The sequence below is a fragment of the Chiloscyllium punctatum genome, chromosome 21 (genome assembly GCF_047496795.1).
Source record: "Chiloscyllium punctatum isolate Juve2018m chromosome 21, sChiPun1.3, whole genome shotgun sequence".
Lineage (NCBI taxonomy): Eukaryota > Metazoa > Chordata > Chondrichthyes > Orectolobiformes > Hemiscylliidae > Chiloscyllium > Chiloscyllium punctatum.
In genome coordinates, this window is record NC_092759.1 from 351,659 (window position 1) to 375,887 (window position 24,229).

At 51.0% G+C, this 24,229-nt stretch overlaps 1 protein-coding gene across 1 annotated transcript in view; it reads left to right on the top strand.

Annotated features, from left to right (window-relative positions):
• LOC140492495 (rho guanine nucleotide exchange factor 19-like) overlaps positions 1 to 23,650 on the top strand; it is a 29,650-nt gene extending 6,000 nt beyond the window's left edge. Inside the window, 11 exon segments of the mRNA XM_072591385.1 lie at positions 1,511 to 1,571; positions 3,447 to 3,502; positions 11,340 to 11,593; positions 17,175 to 17,335; positions 17,952 to 18,087; positions 18,089 to 18,105; positions 19,139 to 19,268; positions 20,220 to 20,294; positions 20,823 to 20,915; positions 22,235 to 22,389; positions 23,459 to 23,650. Coding sequence (XP_072447486.1) covers positions 1,511 to 1,571; positions 3,447 to 3,502; positions 11,340 to 11,593; positions 17,175 to 17,335; positions 17,952 to 18,087; positions 18,089 to 18,105; positions 19,139 to 19,268; positions 20,220 to 20,294; positions 20,823 to 20,915; positions 22,235 to 22,389; positions 23,459 to 23,624 — 1,304 coding nt within the window. The 3' untranslated portion in view covers positions 23,625 to 23,650.
• The last annotated feature ends 579 nt before the right edge of the window (positions 23,651 to 24,229 follow it).

The window sequence follows — 24,229 nt, forward strand, 5'->3', positions numbered from 1 at the left end:
TGGCTCAGAGTCCAGATCAGGGCAGCAAATGGAGGATAGATCTCCCCTGTCTGGACATACATTCATCAAGCAGTACAACACAGGAGCAGGCTGTTCGGCCCACCATGTTGTGCTGTTCCTGACGCCAAAAGCAAGTAATCCCTTCTAGAACGTAGAACAGTACAGCACAATACAGGCCCTTCGGCCCTCTGTTATGCCGGCCTTTTATCCTATTCTAAGATCAGACTAACCTACATCCCCTTCATTTTACTATCTTCCATGTGCCTATCCAAGAGTCGCTTAAATGTCCCTAATGTCTCTGACTCTACAACAATGCCAGCAGTGTGTTCCATGTACCCAGCACTCTGTGTATAAAGATCCTACCCCTAAACCTTCTTCCACTTATCTTTAAAATTATGCCCTCTCGTGATTGATATTTCTGCCCTGGGAAATGTCTTTGGCTTTCCTCTCATTGTCCTGTACACCTCTATCAAGTCACCTCTCATCCTTCTTCACTCCAATGAGAAAAGCCCTCGTTCCCTCAACCTTTAGGGCGGCACGGTGGCTCAGTGGTTAGCACTGCTGCCTCACAGCGCCAGGGTTCCAGGTTCGATTCCAGCCTCGGGCAACTGTCTGTGTGGAGTTTGCACATTCTCCCCGTGTCTGTGTGGGTTTCCTCCGGGTGCACCGGTTTCCTCCCACAGTCCAAATATGTGCAGGTTAGGTGAATTGGCCATGCTAAATTGCCCGTAGTGTTAGGTGCATTAGGGAAGTGGGTCTGGGTGGGTTACTCTTCGGAGGGTCGGGGTGAACTGCTTGGGCCAAAGGGCCTGTTTCCACACTGTAGGGGAATCCTAATCTTTCTTCATAAGACATCCCCTCCAGTCCAGGCAGCATCCTGGTAAATCTCCTCTGCACCCTCTCTAAAGCTTCCACATCCTTCCTATAATGAGGTGACCAGAACTGAACACAGTATTCCAAGGGTGGTCTAACCAGGGCTCTTATAGAGCTGCAACATAACCTCACGGCTCTTAAACTCAATCCCCCTACTAATGAAAGCGAGCACACCATACGACTACTTAACAACCCTACCAATCTGGGTGGCAACTTTGAGAGATCCATGGACATGGACCTCAAGACCCCTCTGTTCCTCCACATTGCCAAGACTACTGCCTTTAACCCTGTATTCTGCATTCAAATTTGACCTTCCAAAATGAATCCCCTCTGCCTGCCCTTGGTCTATAACCCCCCCCCCCCCCCCATTCCTTTCATACTCATGTACTTATCTAAAAGCCCCTTAAACTACCCTATCATATCTACCTCCACCACCGCTCCTAGCAGCACGTTCCAGACTCTGTGTCAAAAACAGAACTTGCCCCTCACATCTCCTTTTGAACTTGCCCCCTCTCACCTTAAACACCCGCTCCCTAGTCTTAGACATTTAATGTCTGAGGGAGAGAAAGGGTTGACGGTCTGAATCTGTCTCATAATATTGTGCCATGTTGCTTTAACACGTTATTGTTCTTGGCAGCTCTTGATGATGGTTCACGACATGACGTTTATGAGGCCCATCTGGAGATTGTAGAGAGCAGGTGAGATCACTTCCTGTCCAACTCTCCTCGCAGGGCCGCAAAGCGATCTCTCTATTCTGCCGTCCTTCACGGGCGAAATTCCCGGACTTTTCTGGCGTTGATGTCGCTGGATGGAATGAGCTTTATTGTTACATGCACGTCCTCCAATCAGTGCAGCGAAAAGTTTACAACTCGCTACATACGGCTGCCATCTTGGATCCAGGGTCCCTGGGTACAGATTCTTCAACTGGAGGGGGGGAGGAAATAAAGATTAGAAAAATAAAGAAATGAAAAATCCAGCAATCCTGATCGTACGAAAATGAGAAGTTCAGAATTGCAACCCTTCCACCCCAGTCCACACCAGCATTTAGCCTCCAGTCCACACTGGGCCCTGACTCCAGGCTGTACTGGGCACAACTCTTTCAGTCTCATGGAGTCATACAACACAGAAACAGAACCTTCGGTCCAACCCGTCCATGCTGACCTGATATCCTAAATTAATCTAATCCCATTTTGCCAGCACCCGGCCCATATCCCTCTAAACCCTTCCTATTCATATACCCATCCAGATGCCTTTTAACTGTTGCAATTGTACCAGCCCCCACCACTTCCTCTGGCAGCTCATTCCATACACGTACCACCCTCTGCATGAAAAAGATTTACAAGGATGTTGCCAGGGTTGGAGGGTTTGAGCTATAGCGAGAGGCTGAACAAACTGGGGCTGTTTTCCCTCGAGTGTTGGAGGCTGAGGGGTGACCTTATAGAGGGTTTTATCTCAAGAGGGTTGGAATGTAAAAGCAGCAATGTGCTACTGAAACTTTATAAAGCTTTGGTTAGGCCCCATTTGGAATATTGTCTAATTTTGGGCCCCACACCTCAGGAAGGACATACTAGCACTGGAGCGTGTCCAGCGGAGATTCACACGGATGATCCCTGGAATGGTAGGCCTAACATACGATGAACAACTGAGGATCCTGGGATTGTATTCATTAGAGTTTAGAAGGTTGAGGGGAGATGTAATAAAAACATACAAGATAATTCATGGCTTAGAAAGGGTGGATGCTGGGAAGTTGTCTCTGTTGGGCGAGGAGACTAGGACCCATGGGCATAGCCTTAGAATGAGAGCGGGTCAATTTAGAACGGAAATGAGAGACATTTCTTCGGCCAGAGAGTAGTGGGCCTGAGGAATTCATTGTCACCGAGTGCAGTGGAGGCCGGGATGTTAAATGTCTTCAAGGCAGAGATTGATAAATTCTTAATCTCGCAAGGAATTAAGGGATACGGGGAGAGTGCAGGTAAGTGGCGCTGAAATGCCCATCAGCCCTGATTGAATGGCGGAGTGGACTCGATGGGCCGAACGGCCTTACTTCAACTCCTATGTCTTATGGTCTTATAGAGGTTTATAAAATCATAAGGGGCATGGATAGGATGAATAGACAAGGTCTTTTCCCCAGGGTAGGGCAGTCCAAAACTAGAGGGCGTAGGTTTAAGGGGAGAGGGGAAAGACTTAAAAGGGGCTCGAGAGGTAACTTTTTTTCACGCAGAGGGTGGTACGTGTATGGAATGAGCTGCCAGAGGAAGTGGTGGATGCTGGTACAATTATAGCATTTAAAAAGCATCTGGATGGGTATCTGGATAGGAAGGGTTTAGAGGGATACGGGCCAAATGCTGGGAAATGGGACTGGATTAATTTTGGAAATCTGGTTGGCGTGGACGGGTGGCACTGAAGGGTCTGTTTCCGTGCTGTCTGACTCTGTGACTCTGCTGCTGTGACGTGTTGACAACAGTTTGTGAACGAAGGCCTTCCCTTTAACCATGGTGTGCGTTGGAGACGTGTAATAATTCAGATGGATTGGACCGCTAATGACAACTGTTTCATCTCTCCTTTTATCGTAGTGACGTGAAGACCGGCAATCGGAACTTGACCAACTGGGAATCCCAATTTGAGAGCGGTAAACATTGAGTAACGATTGCATTGTGGGATATCTGAGGAAAGGGAATTGGTAGATGCTGACAGTACAGTACAGGGTGGCTGTGGAATGACAGTCCTCATTGTGGGAAGCCCTACTTGGAGAATTGTGACCACCTCTACTTGAGAAAGATGTGAATTCTGGTCCATCGGAGTGACCAGGGACATGAAGAGAGCGTGGGGAAGCTGGGATATCTCTCCGCGGAGCATAGAGAGCTACAGGGAGACTTGTAGAGCCAAACAGCACGGAAGCAGACTCTTCGGCCCAACCAGCCCACCCCAACCATAATCCCAAACTAACCTAGTCCCAGCTCTAGAGTAGAGTGGTGCTGGAAAAGCACAGCAGTTCAGGCAGTATCTGAGGAGCAGTAAAATCGACATTTCGGGCAAAAGCCCTTCACACTCCTCGGATACTGCCTGAACTGCTGTGCTTTTCCAGTACCACTCTACTCCAGAATCTGGTTTCCAGCATCTGCAGTCATTGTTTTTACCTAAACTAGTCCCAGCTGCCTGCTCCTGGCCTGTATTCCTCCAAAACTCACCAACGCCCTGTACCACCGTGACATGACATCCCAACTCTCTCTACCCAGTGGACCAAGCAATGGAGGCGAACATCTCAAACGCCACCTTAACCCCCTCCCTCCTCCCCCCTCTACCTGTGACTCCACTTCCTATGAGCTACGTACCTGACTGACTTAATCGGGGTGTTTTAAATCCCAAGGTGTGGTTAGGGAGAGACTGCTTCCGTTGGCGGGAAGTTCATAATCAAGGGGGTCCGGTAGGAAGATAATTAACTGAAGAATCTGAGATGGGGGGTGGTGGAGTTTTGAGAACGTGTCAGATTTCCTAGTTTTGGTTTTTTTTAGATGAGATTACTTACAGTGTGGAAACAGGCCCTTCAGCCCAACAAGTCCACACCGACCCACTGAAGCGCGACCCAGTGAAGCGCAACCCACCCAGACCCATTCCCTTACATTTACCCCTTCACCTAACACTACGGGCAATTTAGCATGGCCAGTTCACCTAACCTGCACGTTTTTTGGACTGTGGGAGGAAACCCACGCAGACATGGGGAGGATGTGCAAACTCCACAGAGTCGCCTGAGGAGGGAATTGAAGGGGAGAGAGAGGGTACTGGATGTTCGGATGTGATCCTATTAAACTGTGAAGCAGCCTTGGAAGGTCAATCATTCCCGATGAAGGGCTTTTGCCCGAAACATCGATTCTCCTGCTGCCTGACCTGCTGTGCCCTTCCAACACCGCACTCTCGACTCTAATCTCTAGCGTCCGCAGTCCTCACTTTTGCCTTGGGAGGTCGGTCGGCCTGCTCTGCTTTGACATTGAGTGTTTCAATGAAGAGGCAATACAGACCTGTTGGCAGAGAGACAGGGGGCCCTTGGTGCTCATTGACGTAGAGAGGGATTTGGATGTACAGGTCCACAAGACGGATGGGTGAAATGGCCATGAAGGTATGATGCCATTCGGGGCATTGAATATAAAAGGTGGCAAGTTGCGTTACAGTGTATAAAACTTTAGGCAGCATATGGGATACTGCGTGCAGTTCTGGTCGCCACACTACCAGAAGGAGGTGATGGCTTTGGAGATGTCGTTCAGAAAAGATTTACAAGGATGTTGCCAGGGTTGGAGGATCTGAGCTACAGGGAGAGGCTGAACAGGCTGGGGCTGTTTCCCCTGGAGCGTCGGAGGCTGAGGGGTGACCTTATAGAGGTTTACAAAATTATGAGGGGCATGGATAGGATAACTAGACAAAGTCTTTTCCCTGGGGACGGGGAGTCCAGAAATAGAGGGGCATAGGTTTAGGGTGAGAGGGGAAAGATATAAAAGGGGCAACCTTTTCACGCAGAGGGTGGTACGTGTATGGAATGAGCTGCCAGAGGATGTGGTGGAGGCTGGTACAATTGCAATATTTTAAGAAGCATTTGGATGGGTATATGAATAGGAAGGGTTTGGAGGGATATGGGCCAGGTGCTGGCAGGTGGGGCTAGATTGGGTTAGAATATCTGTTCGGCGTGGACAGGTTGGACCGAAGGGTCTGTCTCCATGCTGTACATCTCTATGACTCTAGACTCTGTGTCACAGAGAAGGTTTACCAGAATTGGAGGACTTTATTTATGAGGAGAGGTTGGCTCAACTCAGATTATTTTCACTGGAAAGGCAGAGGTTGAGGGGCAATCTGATAGAGATCTACAAAATTACCAGAGGTAGACATGATTTGGAGATGCTGGCGTTGGACTGGAGTGCACAGAGTTAAACATCACCCAACACCAGGTTGTAGTCCAATGGGTTTAATTGGAAGCACTAGCTTTCAAAGCACCGCTCCTTCATCAGGTGATTGTAGCAGCGCTCTGAAAGCTAGTGCTTCCAAATAAACCTATTGGACTATAACCTGGTGTTGGGTGATTTTTAACCAGAGGCATGGATAGGGTGGATAGTCAGAGGCTTTTCCCCCAGGGTGGAGGGCTCAACTACAGGAGAACACAGGTTCAAGGTGAGAGGGGGTAAGTTTAGGGGAGAAATGGGGGGACAGTTTTCACACAGAGGGTGGTGGGTGCCTGGAACACACTGCCAGTGGAGGTGGTGGAAGGAGGTACGTTGGCAACGTTTAAGGCGTGTCTTTAGCGGGTCGGTGTGGTCTCAACGGGCTGAACGGCCTGCTTCCGTACTGTCGGGATCCTATGATTGTTTGTTTGTTTGTTTGTTTGTTTGAGAAAGTGAAGGATGTGAGAGAGGACTTTGTGCTAACGGGGAGACACCCCGAGTGCATTTTGGAAACTGATGCTGAAAGCAGACTCCGCAAACAGAAACAGAACAAAGGTGAACTTTAACGGAAGGTTCCGGATCATGTGTCTGTCTGCACCTCCCTTCTAATTGTCCCCTGCCCACGCTTTCCTTTGTACCCCCAAGTAACATGGTCTCTCACCATGGGGAGGCTCATTTCTCCAGCCAGTGTCAACCAGACCATGGCTTCATGATTAAAAATATTTTACAGATCTTTATTAAATTGTTAATAAAGATTGGAATTTATCTGCCAGTCACAGAGTTCATTCTGAACCTGTTTGTACAGCATCAGCCCCCTCTCTCTCTCCATTCCCCCCCCGCATCTCACTCTCTTGTCCTTTTCCCTATTTTATTGAAATATCTATTTAACAGCTGGCGGCTCCTGGATTTGGAAATGACAGGCCATTTGGCCCGTCGTGCTGGGGCTGGCTCACTCGCTGTTAGGCCTCTGCAGCGTTCCAGTACTGCTCCCGTTTTGAGCCTCCCTGTTGAATCTGTCTCCATCACCCCTCACGCTGACACGAAAGAAACAGGAGCAGCAGTGGGCCATTCGGCCCACCAAGCCTGCTGCTGTTCCGTGTGATCGTGGCTGATCATCCCATCCTGCTTTCTCCCTCCGCCCTGCCCCCACACCCTTTGATCCCTTAACCCCTCCACCCCCCCCCCCCCCCCCCCCCCCCCCCCCCCCCCCCCCCAGACAACTGTATCTAACTCCTTTAGAAATATTCAGTAGTTGGGCATCAATGGCTTTCCACGGCAGAGAATTCCACAGGCTGCTCTGGGTGAATTCCCCACCCCCTTGTTCATCTAGACTCCAGCGAATATAATCCCAACCAATCCAGTCTTTCCTCGTACACCCGGCCTGTCGTGAGAACGTGGGGAATAGGAGCTGGAGTAGGCCGTCTGGTGCATGGAGCCCATCAATAAGGTCATGACTGACCTTTTAAATAGACACAGCTCCACTTACCCTGCTCAACATAAGCCCTTGATTCCTTTAATGTTCAAAAAAATCTCTCTTTCAACATTCAACGAGGTAGTCCCAACTGCTTCCCTCGGCAGGGAATTCCACAGATTCACAACCCTTTGGGTGAAGGAAGTTGCTCCTCAACTCTGTCCCAAATCTGCTCCCCCCCTTATTTTGAGGCTGTGCCCCCCAATCTAGTTTCGCACCCTAGCAGAAATAACTGCCCTGCTTCCAGCTTATCTATTCCCTTCATCATTTAATACATTTCCTTCTCCCTCACCCCCATACTTTAGAGTCATAGAGATGTACAGCACGGAAACAGACCCTTCAGTCCAACTCGTCCATGCCGACCAGATATCCCAACCCAATCTAGTCCCACCTGCCAGCACCCGGCCCATATCCCTCCAAACCCTTCCTATTCATATACCCATCCAAATGCCTCAAATGTTGCAATTGTACCAGCCTCCAGCACATCCTCTGGCAGCTCATTCCATATACGTACCACCCTCTGTGTTAAAAAGTTGCCCTTCAGGTCTCTTTTATACCTTACCCCGCTCACCCTAAACCTATGCCCTCTAGTTCTGGACTCCCCCACCCCAGGGAAAAGACTTTGCCTATTTATCCTATCCATGCCCCCTCATAATTTTGTAAACCTCAATAAGGTCACCCCTCAGCCTCTGACGCTCCAGGGAAAACAGCCCCAGCCTGTTCAGTCTCTCCCTGTAGCTCCAATCCTCCAACCCTGGCAACATCCTTGTAAATCTTTTCTGAACCCTTTCAAGTTTCACAACATCTTTCCGATAGGAAGGAGACCGGAATTGCACACAATATTCCAACAGGGCCCTAAACAATATCCTGTACAGCCGCAACATGACCTCCCAACTCCTGTACTCAGTACTCTGACTTCTAAATTTCAATGAATATAGTCCCAGTCTCTCCTCATAAGCCGACCCCCTCAACTCCCAGTGATCTTCCTCTGCACCCTCTCCAGCGCCACGTACATCCTTTCTCAGGCAGGGAGACCAAAACTGTATGCCGTACTCCAGGAAGGTTCCAGACTCCGTATTGAGTTCAGCAATGTGAGGCACTATCTCCCACATCCTTACCCAACCCCCCCCACATGCCAGACCTTGTTATCGCAGAGTCTGCTATTGCACACAGCCCATTGTTAACTCCTGATAGTCCTTATTAGCGGCTATTTATTCTCCAAGGAGTGTTATCCACTTCTTTGTGTGGCCAACTGTTCTTTTCTCAGTCTTTGGGCTTTATCTCCACCTATTGTTTACTCCTTACCCCCTTCTCTTCCCCCCCACCCCCCTGCACCTTCTGCATAAAACCGAACTATTTTGCAGTTACCATCAGATCTGAGGAAGGGTCACCGGACCCTGAAACATGAACTCCGCTCTTTCTCCAAGAGCGGTCGCTGAGCTTTTCCAGCCATTTCAGTGCAGAACTGGCTCAAAGGTAGAAGACAGAGGGTGGTGGTGGAGGGTTGTTTTTCAGACTGGAGGCCTGTGACCAGTGGAGTGTCACAAGGATCGGTGCTGGGCCCTCTACTTTTTGTCATTTACAAAAATCATTTGGATGCGAGCATAAGAGGTACAGTTAGTAAGTTTGCAGATGACACCAAAATTGGAGGTGTAGTGGACAGCGAAGAGGGTTACCACAGATTACAATGGGATCTGGACCAGATGGGCCAATGGGCTGAGGAGTGGTAGATGGAGTTTAATTCAGATAAACGTGAGGTGCTGCATTTAAGAAAGACAAATCCGAGCAGGAATTATGCACTTAATGGTAAGGTCCTGGGGAATGTTGTTGAACAGAGAGACCGTGGAGTCCAGGTTCATAGTTCCATGGAAGTGGAGTCGCAGGTCGATAGGATAGTGAAGAAGGCGTTTGGTATGCTTTCCTTTATTGGTCAGAGTATTGAGTACAGGAGTTGGGAGGTCATGTTGTGGCTGTACAGGACATTGGTTAGGCCACTGTTGGAATATTGTGTGCAATTCTGGTCTCCTTCCTATCGGAAAGATGTTGTGAAACTTGAAAGGGTTCAGAAAAGATTTACAAGGATGTTGCCAGGGTTGGAGGATCTGAGCTACAGGGAGAGGCTAAACAGGCTGGGGCTGTTTTCCCTGGAGCATCGGAGGCTGGGAGGGGTGACCTTATAGAGGTTTATAAAATTATGAGGGGCACGGATAGGGTAAAAAGGCAAAGTCTTTTCCCCCCAGAGTAGGTGAGTCAAGAACTAGAGGGCATAGGTTTAAAGTGAGAGGGAAAACATTTAAAAGGAACCTAACGAGCAACCTTTTCATGCAGAGGGTGGTACGTGTATGGAATGAGCTACCACAGGAAGTGGTGGAGGCTGGTACAATTACAGCATTTAAAAGGCACGTGGATGGGTCTATGAATAGGAAGGGTTTAGGGGGATAATGGGCCTGACGCAGGCAAATGGAACGAGATTAATTTAAGATATCTGGTCAGCGTGTACGAAGGGTCTGTTTCTGTGCTGTAGGACTCTGTGTGAGGAAGGGTGGTCGGGCCTACGCTCCTGTGGGAGCTTGGAAGAATGCGCGAGGATCCTATTGAAGCATTAAGACTTTGGGGTTTGGCGGGGAGTGAGGGGGAGCGCAGAGGAGATGACTGAAGGATGTTGCCCCTGGTGTGGGGTGAGTGGGAGGGGAGTCTTAAAAACTTAAAAAATGCTTTCAAACTAAAGGCTTTACACTGGAGTTGAGGAAGATGTTTATCTTTCTATCTTGGACGTCCTTCCTGGTGGGGAGAATATGTTCCAGGACTGAGGTAGAGGGATTTGTCATTGAGAAGGAGGCCGGGGGGGGGGGGGGGAGGATCACGGGGAATTGAGGCCATAGTTGCCTCAGGCATATTCTGACTGCATCATGGACCAAACCCGAAGGGTTAAATGATCTACCCCTTTCTTATTGGGGGGGGGGGGGGGGGGGGGGTAGGAGGCAAAGGGCATGTGTGGCAGCAGGTACATTGGGTGGGCACTCAGTTCCCGAGGGTGGGTGGGGCCCCTCTCGGTCATGGCTGACCATGGGTTGCAGCAGCGTTGCTCTAGCTTTCTGCTTCCCTGAAGCAACGTCCGTTGTGACTGAAGAGACCAACGCTGGAGTGACAGTCCTGGTCACAAGGGTCACATCTGTATGTGGTCATTGATCTTGGTTGAGAGGCTGAACAGGCTGGGGCTGGTTTCCCTGGAGCGCCGGAGGCTGAGGGGTGACCTAATAGAGGTTTATAAAATCATGAGGGGGGGCATGGATTGGGTAAATAGGCAAAGTCTTTTCCCTGGGGTGGGGGAGTCCAGAACTAGAGGGGATATGTTTAGGGTGAGAGGGGAAAGATACAAGAGAGACCTAAGGGGCAACTTTTCACGCAGAGGGTGGTACGTGTATGGAATGAGCTGCCAAAGGAAGTGATGGAGACTGGTACAAGTGCAACATTTAAGAGGCATTTGGATGGATATATGAATAGGAAGGGTTTGGAGGGATATAGGCCGGGTGCTAGCAGGTGGGACTTGATTGGGTTGGGATTTCTAGTTGGCATGGACGGGTTGGACCGAAGGGTCTGTTTCCATGCTGTATATCACTCTGACTCTATATCTGCCAGAGTTGCTGCACTCCTTCCTGTGTGCTCGCTTGTCTGCTGCAGTGCTCACCAGCCTCCTTCCCCCTGTTTTGAGGTGTCGGTCCAGGGGGCTTCTCCATCTCGTGCAGTCAGCTGCAAGCCTTTCCCCGGGCTCTGTAACGATATCAAACACTCTCATGTCCCTTGTGGTGCAGATGGGGACACCCAGTGGGTCTGTTCCCGGCTGCGAGCTCTCCACTGAGGATATCCTTTGGAATGCGGCCTACCTCCATGCATTGGGCATGGCCTAGCCAGCGCAGTCTGTGCTGCCTGGGCCAGGCGCTGGCCTTCCCGCCCAGTACACGCCCGAGTGCAGATGGTGAAAGGTCGTGTTGCCGTGGTATTTGAGACGATCCACTATGGCCGTGATTGACCTGACTTCCCTATTCCCCGCCCCCACCCCTTGGTTCTAGAACCTTTGTACCAAACGTACAGGGAGACCGTGATCAAGAAGGAGATTAAACGGCAGACCCTGATGCGAGACTCCAGCAAGACCAGCGAGGATTACGCCTACGAGAGCATCCCCCTGGTTCCTGACGGCGACTCCGCCTCCCTCCAGACTCCGAGGCTGCAGGCCCTGGTGGTTTCCCTGTGGCAGAACCTGAACGCAGTGCGGCAGAGTGGGATTCTGAACGACCTGAGCCAGCGGGAATGCAGGCTCCAGGAGGTGAGGAGGGATGGCGGGAGTGCGGGAGGGGCACGGGGTGTTGGGGAGGAGGTAGGGGAAACATTCTCGCTCGAGCGCCGGGAGTTGAGGGGATTTATGGGCGAGAGACTGGGATTCCATTCGTTGGAATTTAGGAGAAATGAGGGGAGGATCTTTATAGAAACGTATAAAGTTATGAAGGGAATAGATAAGATAGAAATAGAGGACGTTTCCTACTGGCGGGTGCATCTGGGACAAGAGGGCATAGCCTCGAAATTAGGGGGAGCGGATTTAGGACGGAATTGAGATGGAACTTCTTCACCCAGAGGGTTGGGAATCTATGGAATTCCCCGCCCAGGGAAGTCGTTGACCGCTACTTCAGTAAATGCTTTTAAAGCTGTGTTGGATATTTTTTGACCAACGAAGGAATTAAGGGTTAGAGCGAGGGGAAGGGTTAAGTGGAGCTGAGGCCACAAAACGATCAGCCACCATCTTATTGAATGGCGGAGCAGGCTTGAAGGGCCGAACGGCCTGCTCCTGGTTCTTGTGTTCTCACCTTCGTATGACCCTGAGCTACAAACTCTGGGGTGGGTAGAGATAACTTAGGAGCCCTGTGAAGATGGAATTCAACACACAGGAGTTGGAATGGGGAGCATTCAGCCCCTTGTTGCCTCCATTCCGTTTCTCTGCTATCCTAATAGCTGATCTGATTGTGCCATCCTGTCCAATTCTCTACCTACCCCTCCTGACCCCCCTCAATTTCTCCCTTTGCCTACATCCTTACACTCAGAGGAAGTGTGTCGGGCACAAATCCGTGGGTGTTAACCAGAAGTTTGCTGGCTATTGGACTACAGGATTCCTCACAGCAATACTCTGTGGCCGTGCCCAAGTTTCTATTTGTGTCTATAAACACGCGTATCTAGTTCTTGATTGTCGCTATATATCTTAAAGATATTTTGTGCCACTTTTGAGGTACGATAAGGATAAAAAGAAGTGACTCAAGTAAAGCGGTTACCTTCGGTTCAAACTAGGCTTCAGGGATTCTGCAAGGTGTTGTGGGCCTCAAGGAGGTCCTGCCCAAGAACAGCAATGAAGATGGAGTTGCCCCAGGAGACCCTGGTTCCGCTCCCGTGGCAGCATCGGAGCTGTGGGCCTACTGTCGCTAAGAAGCCAGGCTCCAGGTCTCCTGCTGCCAAGGGTCCGGGCCTACTGTTGCCAAGAGGCCAGGCTCCAGGTCTCCTGCCGCCAAGGGTCCGGGCTCTGGGCCTACTGTCGCCAAGAGGCCAGGCTCCAGGTCTCCTGCCGCCAAGGGTCTGGGTTGCGGGCCTACTGTCGCCGGGAGGCCAGACTCCGGGCCTACTGTCGCCGGGAGGCCAGACTGAATTGGGCAGTCGTCATGAGTGAGCCCTTTGGTGCATTTCCGTCCCTCTGCTAGGCCTTGATGCCAACTCTGTAGGAGATCCCATTGGCATCGCCAAGTGGGAAATATCCCTGTGTCCGACTTAGGAATTCCCAATCTAGGAAGGGTAGACGAGGCAGGAGCACTGCGGAGACAGAAGGATGCACTCCATGTCGAGCAAACCTCTCGTGAGCATTTCTCCGGCAGTTTAATTTGAGACAGAGCAAACCTTCAAGCAATGGCTGGATTAATCCCTCCATGGCTCACCAGGATTTCCTTTTGAGATCGTTTGTACCGTCTACAATGTCTAGCTCCCCTTCCCCTCCCCTGACCCCGTGTTAGGGGGCCGGAGATGAGCCTAAACCGAGAGCTGGGCCGGTCAGTGGGATGGATGGGTAAGATCCCATGGCCGCTATTTGGGAAGGGTGAAGGGGGAGCAGGGAAGCTCTCCTATGCCATCCTTTTCCCCCCCTCCCCTCCCCCCCCCACCCCTGGGCCGACAGTTAGCCCCTTAAGCAACGTGACGATTATTTGTTTGTCATTTTCCCTTCTTGGGTCTGAAAGGAAGTGAGTTGGTAGTGGGATCTTGCTGTGCAAAAATGGCCACACCCTGTTTTCCTCCATCACAGGACTGATGGGTGCTTCAGTGGGACGGTCTCGGGTGGCACTATATCAAGGCAATGGTTTGCCTTCGACCGTCTTGTTGAAGCGTATTTTTTTTTAAGTCAGTGATCTTAATAACGATGGGAATGTGATCAAAGATCTTTTGGACACAGCAGCGCTTATTGGCAGGGATTAAGGTTTGAAGGTCAGCGATGAAGACCCGTTTCTCTTCAACAAGGATTTACTGTCATTCATAGTTTATTGGGCCTTGCGTGACAGTCTGATGAATGACTACTCTTGTTAGTGAAGGTTAAGCATTTTGGGATGAAAGAGGGCCGAATTGAAACTAGAGTTTCTGAGACCATCCTTAAAAGATGCTATTCATGCGAAAAATCCCGTGTCTCTCATCTCCCACACTGCCTTCCGCAGATTTTTATCGACCTATTCATTATCTGAAATATTGCCATCCCTTTTTTCCAGTTATTTTTATACTGGAAAACGTTCCATGTAAACAGGTCACGCTGTAACCGCGCCCTCTCGCCAGCAGAGGCGCTGCTGTGCTACCGGTGAGAAAATGGCGGCGCAGCATAGTTACCTCATGGCTGAGGACGAGAGGCATTTGCTGTGGGGTTATGGTTGGACAAGGGGAAGGTGAGATGGAGGTAGTTCAGGTAGATGGGCTGAAGGGGGCCAGATATTGACCTTTTAAAATAGAGACTGCATTTCATTGGTCAACTCTGCACTGCTGACCCCCTGGCTCTGTAGCACAGCAACAGGCCCTTCGGCCCACCATGCTGTGCTGAACCTGAGGCCAAATTTAAACTAATCCTTTCTACCTGTCCTTGCCCCATATCCTGCTAAATCTTGCATATTCATGTGCTTATCTGAAAGCCCCTTAAATGCCCCCTATTGTATTTGCCTCCATTTAAATCAGTGCCTTGATTTAAAAATTCTCATCACACCCCATGCTCCCTCATTATGTCACCTCCTCTGGTCCAACAGCCCTCAAATCTCCGTACTCGTCAGTTTTCTCACCAGTAGTGCAGCAGCGCCTCTGCTGGCGAGTGGGTGCAATAACAACGTGACCAGTTTACGTGAAACATTTCCAGTATAAAAATAATCGGGGGGTACCAGAACCGGCGAGGGGGTTAAAAAAGGGGATGACAGTATTTCGGTATCTGGTCTCTCCAGCACTTGTCAATTTGAAATATTCTCTCATTGACTGAGGCCCCGCCCTCTGGAAATCTCTCCCTAAACCCCTCTGTCTCTCCCCTTTTTATAGAAAGGGCTGTAGCCTTACTTACACTGCATTACAGATACACTTAGTATAACGTTTTTCTTTATTTTCTCTTTTTCTTTCATACCTAAAGATTTTTTTACTTTGTACCTGAAAGCGTGGCGTGTGTTGGTGACGTTGTACCCAGTACTCGTGTGGTGGTGTCACTTGATAAACCGAACTCCAATTCTTTTCAGATGTTTCTTAAAGCCAACACCTTGAACCGAACTTGTGTCATTCACCATTATTTATGTGCTTTCGGTGTTGACTGTTCCTAGGTAGTTGTTACAAAGGTGTAGAGGTGTACTGTAACTTAAAGGGAGTTGAAAAGCTAGCAAGGGCTGCCTGACAAAGCACAAAGTGCTCTGAACAAGGTAACAGTGTAACATTGCGGTCGAAACAGCTAGCAGTAGGCGGGTTGCCACGCGACAAAAATAAATTCAAATTTAGCCAATCCATTTAAATTATGCCCCAAGATACCAAACTCCAATCAAGTTTGAATTTAGTATTATGATAATGTTAAAACCAATGAAATGGGGTACATTTTTGAACAGTTGAGGGAGAACTACCAAAAGACCAATACATGTAGTCTACTAGTTTAAGAGCTCTCCGAGAGGTACCTGTCTATGGAAGATGTCTGTGCAACAGAACATCACAACCAACCTGGAGAGAATCTCCAAAGGAGATTTGGCAAAGCTGACTGGTTTTGAAACGTGATTTTCTTGTTTCATAAATCAAAAACTAGTTCTGGGGAGCGGGAGGTAAAAGACAGGCTTAAGTTAAAGGAGTTGGAAATCGTTGTTAGTTAATATTCTCTGTTAGACTTAAAGAATAAAGGTGTTAATTTTTACTTTAAATAGTGACTTTTGGGCTAGTTCTGTTCCTCTCGAATTTTAACAGATTACTACACAGGATGAATCTCTTCGGTGGTGTTGGTTTAAATTAGCAGAGGGGGGTTTACTCTGTATCCAAACAGTAATGGAGGCAACTATTTTCAAACTGTACTCATTGGGGTTCAGAAGGACATTTGGATTCCTAGAGGACTCGACACAGTTGTTCTGGAAAAGTTGTTTTCCCCTTGGCTGGGCCAGACGTAATCTCAATGCAGGAGCAGCGCTTGTGATTTCGTATAAACCTGTTGGACTATTTTTTTTTTAACCCATGGTGTGTGTGTGCAGGTGTGAGACACAAGGTGCACGAATCTTTATTCAATTTCCACCACCAGGAAGATAGGAAACACCCGAGTGGCCAGTGACAAGCACTGCCCTTCACATCAAAGGGCAATGCTGTGTGATCAAAACAGTGAAGGGGAGGGACTAAATCAAAATAGAGTTGGAGGGGGAAATAATGCACTCCACTCCCTGCGGCGCCCACCTCTCCCTGAACAACTCCAGGGTGTTGGTGGACACCGCGTGCTCCTTCTCCAAGGACACCCGGGCCCTAACGTATAAACCTGTTGGACTATTATCTGGTGACTTCTGATTCAAACTTTTAAGACCGAGATGAGGGGGAATTTATTTTGAGGGCCTTCATTGCTAAAGGGATGGATTTTAAAAGCAGGGAGGTGTCATGCTTCAGTGGAGTCCTATGTACAGTTTTGGTCTCCTTACTTGAGAAACTGGCACTGGAGGAGGTGATCGACTGGGTTTGTTCCACAGTTAAGGCGGTTGGTTTATGAGGAGCGATTGAGTCGACTGGGATTACATTCATTGGACTTTGAAAGAATGAGGGAGGATCTTATAGAAACGTATAAAATTATGAGGGGAAATAGATAAGATGGAAGGAGAGAGGCTGTTTCCACTGATGATTGAAACTAGATCGAGGGGGCATAGTCTCTAAATAAGGCGGGGGTGGGGGGGGGGGGGGAGCAGATTTCGGACTGAATTGAGAAGGAACATCTTCACCCAAAGGGTTGTGCATCTGGAATTCCCTACCCAGTTGTGGCTACCTCGTTGAATGTTGATAAATAGCTTTTGGAACAGCAAAGGAACGAAGGGTGAGGGTGAGTGGAGCTGAGTCCACAAAAAAAGATCAGCCGTAATCTTACTGAATGTAGGGCAGGCTTGATGGGCCAGATTAGCCGCCTCCTGCTCCTATTCCTAATGACAGTGAATTTACCACAGAGGCTCAGTTAGTAAATATGTTTGAAGGTTGAGGCAGGTTTTTAATGGGGAAGGGAATCCAGGGTTGCGGGGCTGGGGGAGGTAGGAAGTTGAGGATAGCCAAGATCCCGTTGGAGCTGTTGGCCTTCCTGATCTGAAGGTGAGGGCGGTGATTAGATCAGCCTTGGAGGGAGTGACTCAGTGGCCTGTGCTTTGTTGCAGAGTATGTTCGAGGTGCTGACGTCCGAGGCCTCCTACCTCCGCAGCCTGAAGGTCCTCATTGAGCACTTCATGAACAGCAGGGACCTGAACGACACCATCATCTTACGAGACAAAAAGACCCTCTTTTCCTGCATCGCCAGGGTGAAAGAAGTCAGTGAAAGGTACGGCACAGGCAACTAAGGTGGGCCCAGTCACCATAGGCCTCACCCAGGGGTATCCAACATCGGAGCGCGAGGGGAAACCTCGCACGCAGATAGGGGCGAGGTCAGGGTCAGTCCGAGTTTCCAAAAGGGAATTGGCTAAACGTCAGTGGAATGTTCGCAGTGTTCTAGGGAAAGAGCAAAGGAGAGTGGGATCAGGGTGAATTAATCTCGCAGAGAGGAAAGTAAGGACCTGAGAGCTGTCCTCCGTGGAGTAACCGTTCTGTGATTCTTTTAACACTTGCCTGTTTCCTTGCCGAATCAAGGAGAGATGGCTCGGCATCTTGCCCTCTGTGAAGCCATTACCACCGGCACCAGCCTAACTGGTACCATGAAAGATTTCCTGGAGACTGCTCCAGTCTTTTGTGGGCTTTTATTTTAAAAAAAAAATGGAAGTGCTGGGGTAGCATTGTCACTCGCTGTCCTCCCTTAAGCGAGCCCTCAAATCTAGGCCCCGTCGCCATGGTGATCAGTAGGCCCAAGCCAACTGCGAGAAACCTCTGATCTGGCAGATACCTGGCGAGGTCAATATTAACCTGCAATGACGATCATTTTTGCCTGTGTCTTTTAAAAACAGTTTCCTGAAGGATCTTGAAGAGCGAATGGACGAGAGTATCATGATAACTGACGTCTGCGACATAATTTATTTCCATGCCCAGCACAATTTCCAGGTGTATGTTGACTATGTACGTAACCAGCTCTACCAGGAACAGAAAGTATAGCCAACTGATGTAAGATATCGTTCCAGTCTCTGACTACGCAGGCTGTTATCCCTGAGATTCACTGTGTTTCAGCTAAGTTGTTTTTTTTTCTTCATTTATTCATGGGATTATTGCCCCTCGAGAAGGTGATCGTGAGCCGCCATCTTGAATTGTCGTTAACACGACAAGGCGGATTCAGATCACCTCCAATACCACCAGGCCCGAAATTAGCCCCTGTTCTCTCTTTCTGTAACCCCAGCTTCAACAGAGCTCTCTGGCCATCACTGTCTCTCAGGATAGGAGCAGACCATTCGGCCCATTGAGCATGCCCTGCCATTCATGACGATCATGGCTGATTGTCCAACTCAGTATCCGAATCCTGCTTTGGTCCCATTCACCCCAAGGGCTATATCCAGCTGTCTCTCGAATACATTCAGTGCTTTTGTGTCGGCTCCTCCCTGTGGTAATGAATTCCACAGGCTCGCCGCTCTGTGGGTGAGGAAATGGCTCCTCATCGCCGCCCTTATCGGTCCACCCCATTCCCTCTGATGGTGATGTTTGCTTGTAGGGAAACCCATGGCGAAGTCGCCATCTGAAGGCAGTTGGTGGTTGTTGTTGGTGATCGAGGGGCAGGTTCCGAATGCGATGGCGCTCTCTCTCCTGGAGGAGTTGGGGAGGGGCGTAGGGATTGTTGGTGCAGGAGGGTAATGGGTCAGTGTGTGTATGGGGGGGGGGTGAGAGGTCTGTGAGGGGTGGGGTTGTGAGTGTGTTGGAGGGGTGCTGGAGATGATGGGCTGATGGCCTCACTTTCACCGTGACCCTAACCCTCACCCTGTCACTGTCCCTGTCCCTCAGAGAGAGAGAGAGAGAGAGAGGGCTCACGGAGAGTGAGGGGGGGTAGGCTCTGTACTGTCCCTCAGAGCGGGAGGCCCAGAGTGGTGGTTGAGGGGGGAGAGAGAGAGAGAGAGAAGGAGGGCCCATGGAGAGTGAGGGGGTAGGCCCTGTCCCTGACTGTGACCCTTGCCGTGACCCTCACTGTGGACCCTCTCTCTCCCACCCACAGGGAGGAGAATTCTCAATTTGCAGCCGTTGTTGTCCGTCTTCAGGAGCAGCCCAGGTGCCAGAGGCTCCCCCTCATGTCCTTCCTGCTGCTCCCTTTCCAGCGAATCACACGCATCAAGATGCTGATCGAGGTACGCCTGGGGCCTCGGGGGAGGGGAGCTCTGACTGGGAGGGACATCAGCAATGGAGGGGGGAATGGCCCAGAGGGGGGAGAGAGAGGGGCCCACACTTGGTGGGGGGGGGGGGGGGGAGAGAGAGAGAGAGGACCCACAGTGGGTGAGGGGAGGAGGGGCAGGGAGAGAGCCCACGGGGTGGGCGGGGGGCACAAAAAGAGAGAGAGAGACCACAGAGGATGAGGGAGGGGGGCGGGGGTGTTCTACGGTGGGGGTGAGGGTGGAGAGGGGAGAGAGAGAGAGAGGGCCCTTCGAGGGTGGGGGTTGGGAAGCTGGGAGAAGAGTGTGCCTTACCAGGAATTGTGAAATTGATCCTAATGGGTTGTGTAACCTGCACAGAGTCGAGGACAACACCCTGGCCATTCAGCCCATCGAGTCTGCCTGAAGAGCATCCCACCCAGACCCACCCTATCACCATAACCCCACAATGCCTCATGGCCAATCCACCCTAACCTGCACATCTCCTGGGCGGTGGGAGGAAATCGGAGCACCCGGACACAGGGAGAATGTGCAAACTCCACACAGGCCTGGGTCCCTGGTGCTGTGAGGCAGCAGTCCTTACCACTGAGCTGCCCTGAAATGTGGAGGTTGGAGTGTAGGGTTGTGGAGTGTGGTCTGTCATGGCTGACCAAACTGCTTTGATTGGGGCGGGTAATTTGGAAAATAGTCAACAAAGACTTGCCTCACCCAGTGACCCCCACGTCCCTGAAAGAATATTTTTTAGATAAAAAAACAAAAGGGGTAGATTCAGATTGTGGTTGTTATTTCACGCTGCAGTTTGTAGGATCTTTCTGTGGTTTCCTGAGATTATAGCTCATGAAGCGCACAGCCTTGGCGCTATCAAAATGTAGGCTCCCATGTTGCTTTTAGTGTTGATCCAGGCTCTAAAGATGCTCTTGTCTCCTTCAGAACATACTCCAGCGATCGGAAGTCGGTTCTGTCAATGAGGAAACGGCCTCGAAGGCTCTAGGCCTGGTCTCCAAGGTAAGGCCTGTCCACTAAAGCACTGCCCACAGTCAGCAGTTACTGTCAAACATGGTCACCAAATCAGGGACAGCACAGGGTTAGATACAGAGTAAAGCTGCCTCTACACTGTCCCCCTATCAGACACTCCCAGGACACATACAGCACAGGATTAGGTACAGAGTAAAGCTTCCTCTACACTGAACCTACCCCCCGCCCCACCTCCATCAAACCCTGCAGCACAGAGTTTGAGATAGAGTAAGGCTCATCTTCCTGATGCCCCCTGACTGTAATGGAGTTAAAAACGATGACTGCAGATGCTGAAAACCAAATACTGGATGAGTGGTGCTGGAAGAGCACAGCAGTTCAGGCAGCATCCAACGAGCAGTGAAATCGACGTTGCTGTGTGTGTGATCCCAAGTTGTATTTTCCTGGTGACTGGGCTCCTCCGGCCCTCTGGCTGTGTGGACTCTGCTCCCTACCTCCCAGGGAGAGGCCAGCTCTGTCCCGATCCCTGTGTTTTGAGTTACAACTTCCGTCTCTTTCCAGATAATTGAAGAATGCAACCGAGAAGTCGGGGTAATGAAGCAAATGGAGGAAATGATCCACATCGGAAAGAAGCTGGAATTTGACAAGCTGAAGGTGTGGTAACTAAAGGCCAAGGTTCTGAAACCGTACGCCTGCTGGCTGGTGTTTGAACAGCCCCTGACATTCGCAAAGACTGCTCTCTTCCCATATTCCGAAAAAGCAAAGCCTTGACCCTTCCTATCCCACCGTCCCATCAGAGCCCCACGTTGTTCCTGAGCACTTCCTGGATTTGGAACATAAGAAACAGGAGCAGGAGTAGGCCATTTGGCCCCTTGGGCCCGCCCTGTCATTCAGTAAGACCCAGCTCCCCTTACCCACCCGCTCACAACCGACCCTTAACTCCTTTCCCATTTCAAAATCCATCAACGTTCAACGAGTTGGCCTCGACTAGGCGGGGAGTTCCATAGATTCACAACCCTTTGGGTGAAGGAAATTCCTCCTCAATTCTGTCCTAAATCTGCTCCCCCCCCCCCCCCTTATTTTGAGGCTATGCTCCTAGTTCTAGCTTCACCCAACAATGGAAACATCCTCCCTGCTTCTATCTCATCTACTCCCTTCCTAATTTTATATGTACCAGTAAGATTCTTCTGAATTCCAATGAATATAGTCCCAATCTACTCAATCCCTCCTCATAAGGCAACCCCCTCAACTCCAGAATTAACCGAGTGACCCTCCTCTGCACCCCCTTGCACCCCCTCCAGAACCAGTCTGTCCTTTCTCAAGTAAGGAGACCAAAACTGCACGGAGTACTCCAGGTGTGGCCTCACCAGCATCCTGTACAGCTGCAGCATAACCTCCCTGCTTTTAAACGCCATCCCCTTTAGCAATGGAGGACAATATTCCATTTGCCTTCCTTGTTACTTGCTGCACCTGCAAACCAACTTCATACAATTCATGCATCAGGACTCCCAGATCCCTCTGCACTGCAGTGTGCTGCAATTTTTTATCCTTATTTAAACAAATGTTCAATACCGTTGGCTGAAAGAACAGCGATTATATTTCCAAGTCAGGATGGCGAGGGGCTCGGAGGGGAACCTGCAGGGGGTGGGCCGGTGCATCTGCAGCCCCTTGGCCTTCTGGGTGGAAGTGGCCCGTGGGTTTGGAAGGTGCTGTTTGTGGATCTATGGCGAGTTGCTGCAGCGCATGCTGCGACTTGAGTGACGGTGCCATGGCGAAGGCAACCGGAGTCCTCCTCGCCCAGGGCTGAATGGCCTCCAGTTTTGTCGCGTCTGTTCCGCAAGCCGGCAGGTTCCGGGCGCTACCTGAAGGCAGGTGTTTGCAGTCGTCGGTTCCATTTTGCTGGTGAACCAGTGACTCCTGTCTCTCTTTCTCCCCCTCCCCCTTGCCATCCCTGTCGTGACCTTTCTTTCCAGGCCATTCCCATCATCTCTCAGCAGCGCCATCTTGAGAAGCAAGGGGAATTGTGGGAGATTGGCTCGCGGGGGAACCTGTTTGCAATGAAACCCAAGCTCTCTCCTCTCTACCTCTTCCTCTTCAACGACCTCCTGCTCATCACCACAAAGAAAAGGTCAGTACCTCCGCGGTGACCCGCACTTTTACCCGGACCCCGTCTCCATCCTCTTCCTGTAGGCTGCCATTGAATGCGATGGACAGAGTGGCCTTCTCCTGTGCTGGAAGTGACTCCGAAATGCTCTCCAGCCAGGAGGGAAACCGGGGAATAACTTTGAGAGCTGTAGAGACGTCTGACTGAGTCTTCAACATCCTGTCCCTGTAAACCCTACTCCAGATGGGAAGGACCACTTGGCTGTGAGGCTTTCCCAGACCCAGGGCGCACACCCATTCTCCTCGCACCCTCAGTCCCTACCTCCCCTCCACACCATCCCTTCCACCCGTCGCCTCCCTCCATCCCTCCCCCATTCTTGGTTCTCCCTCACTCCCTCAAGGTAGCCCCCTCTATTACCTCCTCCTTCCTCCATTCCCTAACCCTGCTATCCTTCCTTCCTCCTCATTCCCTCCCTCCCTCTCCCTTCCTCCTTTTATTCGTTAACCCTAACGTACTCACTCCTTCTCCCTGCCCTCCCTCTCTCTTGCGCTCTCTCGCTCTTGCTCCTGCCATCTCTCTCTCTCCCTCTCTCTCGCCTTCTCTCCCTCTCTCTCTCTCTCCCTCTCTCTCGCCTTCTCTCCCTCTCTCTCGCTCTTGCTCCTGCCATCTCTCTCTCTCCCTCTCTCTCGCCTTCTCTCCCTCTCTCTCGCCTTCTCTCCCTCTCTCTCGCTCTTGCTCCTGCCATCTCTCTCTCTCCCTCTCTCTCGCCTTCTCTCCCTCTCTCTCGCCTTCTCTCTCTCTCTCTCGCCCGCTCTCTCACTATTTTTCTCTCTCTCTCTCTCTTTCTCTCTTGCGCTCTCTCGCCTGCTCTCTCTTGCTCTCTCTCGCTTCTGCCCTCTCACCCTCTCTCTCGCTCCTGCCCTCTCTCCCTCTCTTTTTCTAGCTCTCTCTCTCTTCCCTCCCTTCCTCCCCGACTCGCTCTTGGTCCTTCTCTCTATCTCTCTCTCTCTATATCTCCTTCTCTCTATCTCTCTCCATCCGGTTCTCTTCCTGTTACCTGGTGTAATGTAGCTGTGCCCTATCTGCCCGGCAGTGAGCGGTACCAGGTGGTGGACTATGCCCATCGCTCGCTGGTGGAGGTACAGGATTGCCCGGCCAACTCCCTGGGAGCTGGGTTAGCCAACTGCTTCAGGCTGGTGCTGCTGGAGAACCACCAGGGCCGGCAGAGTGAGCGCCTGGTGAAGACAGCGACTGAGTGAGTACCCCCACCCTCCGTCTTCCCCCATGTCCGTCTGTGTCTCCTCTCCCTCTTCCCCCGTCTCCGTCTCTGTCCTCTGTCTCCTCCCCGTCTCCGTCTTCTCCCTCTTCCCCCCACCCCCCACCCCCGTCTCCTCTCCCTCTTTTTCCCCCCCCCCGTCTCCTCTCCCTCTTTTTCCCCCCCCGCCATCTCCTCTCCCTCTTTTCCCCCCTGACATCTCCTCTCCCTCTTTCCCCCTGCCATCTCCTCTCCCTCTTTCCCCCCCCCGTCTCCTCTCCCTCTTCTTCCCCCCCCCGTCTCCTCTCCCTCTTCTCCCCCCCCCCCCCCGTCTCCTCTCCCTCTTTCCCCCCCCCCCGCCATCTCCTCTCCCTCTTCCCCCCCCCCCCGTCTCCTCTCCCTCTTTTCCCCCCCCCGTCTCCTCTCCCTCTTTTCCCCCCCCGTCTCCTCTCCCTCTTTCCCCCCCGCCGTCTCCTCTCCCACTCCCTCCTCTCCCTCTCCTTCTTCACCCCCCCCTCCTTCTTCACCCCCCCTCTCCTTCTTCACCCCCCCTCTCCTTCTTCACCCCCCCCCTCCTTCTTCACCCCCCCCCCTTCTTCACCCCCCCCT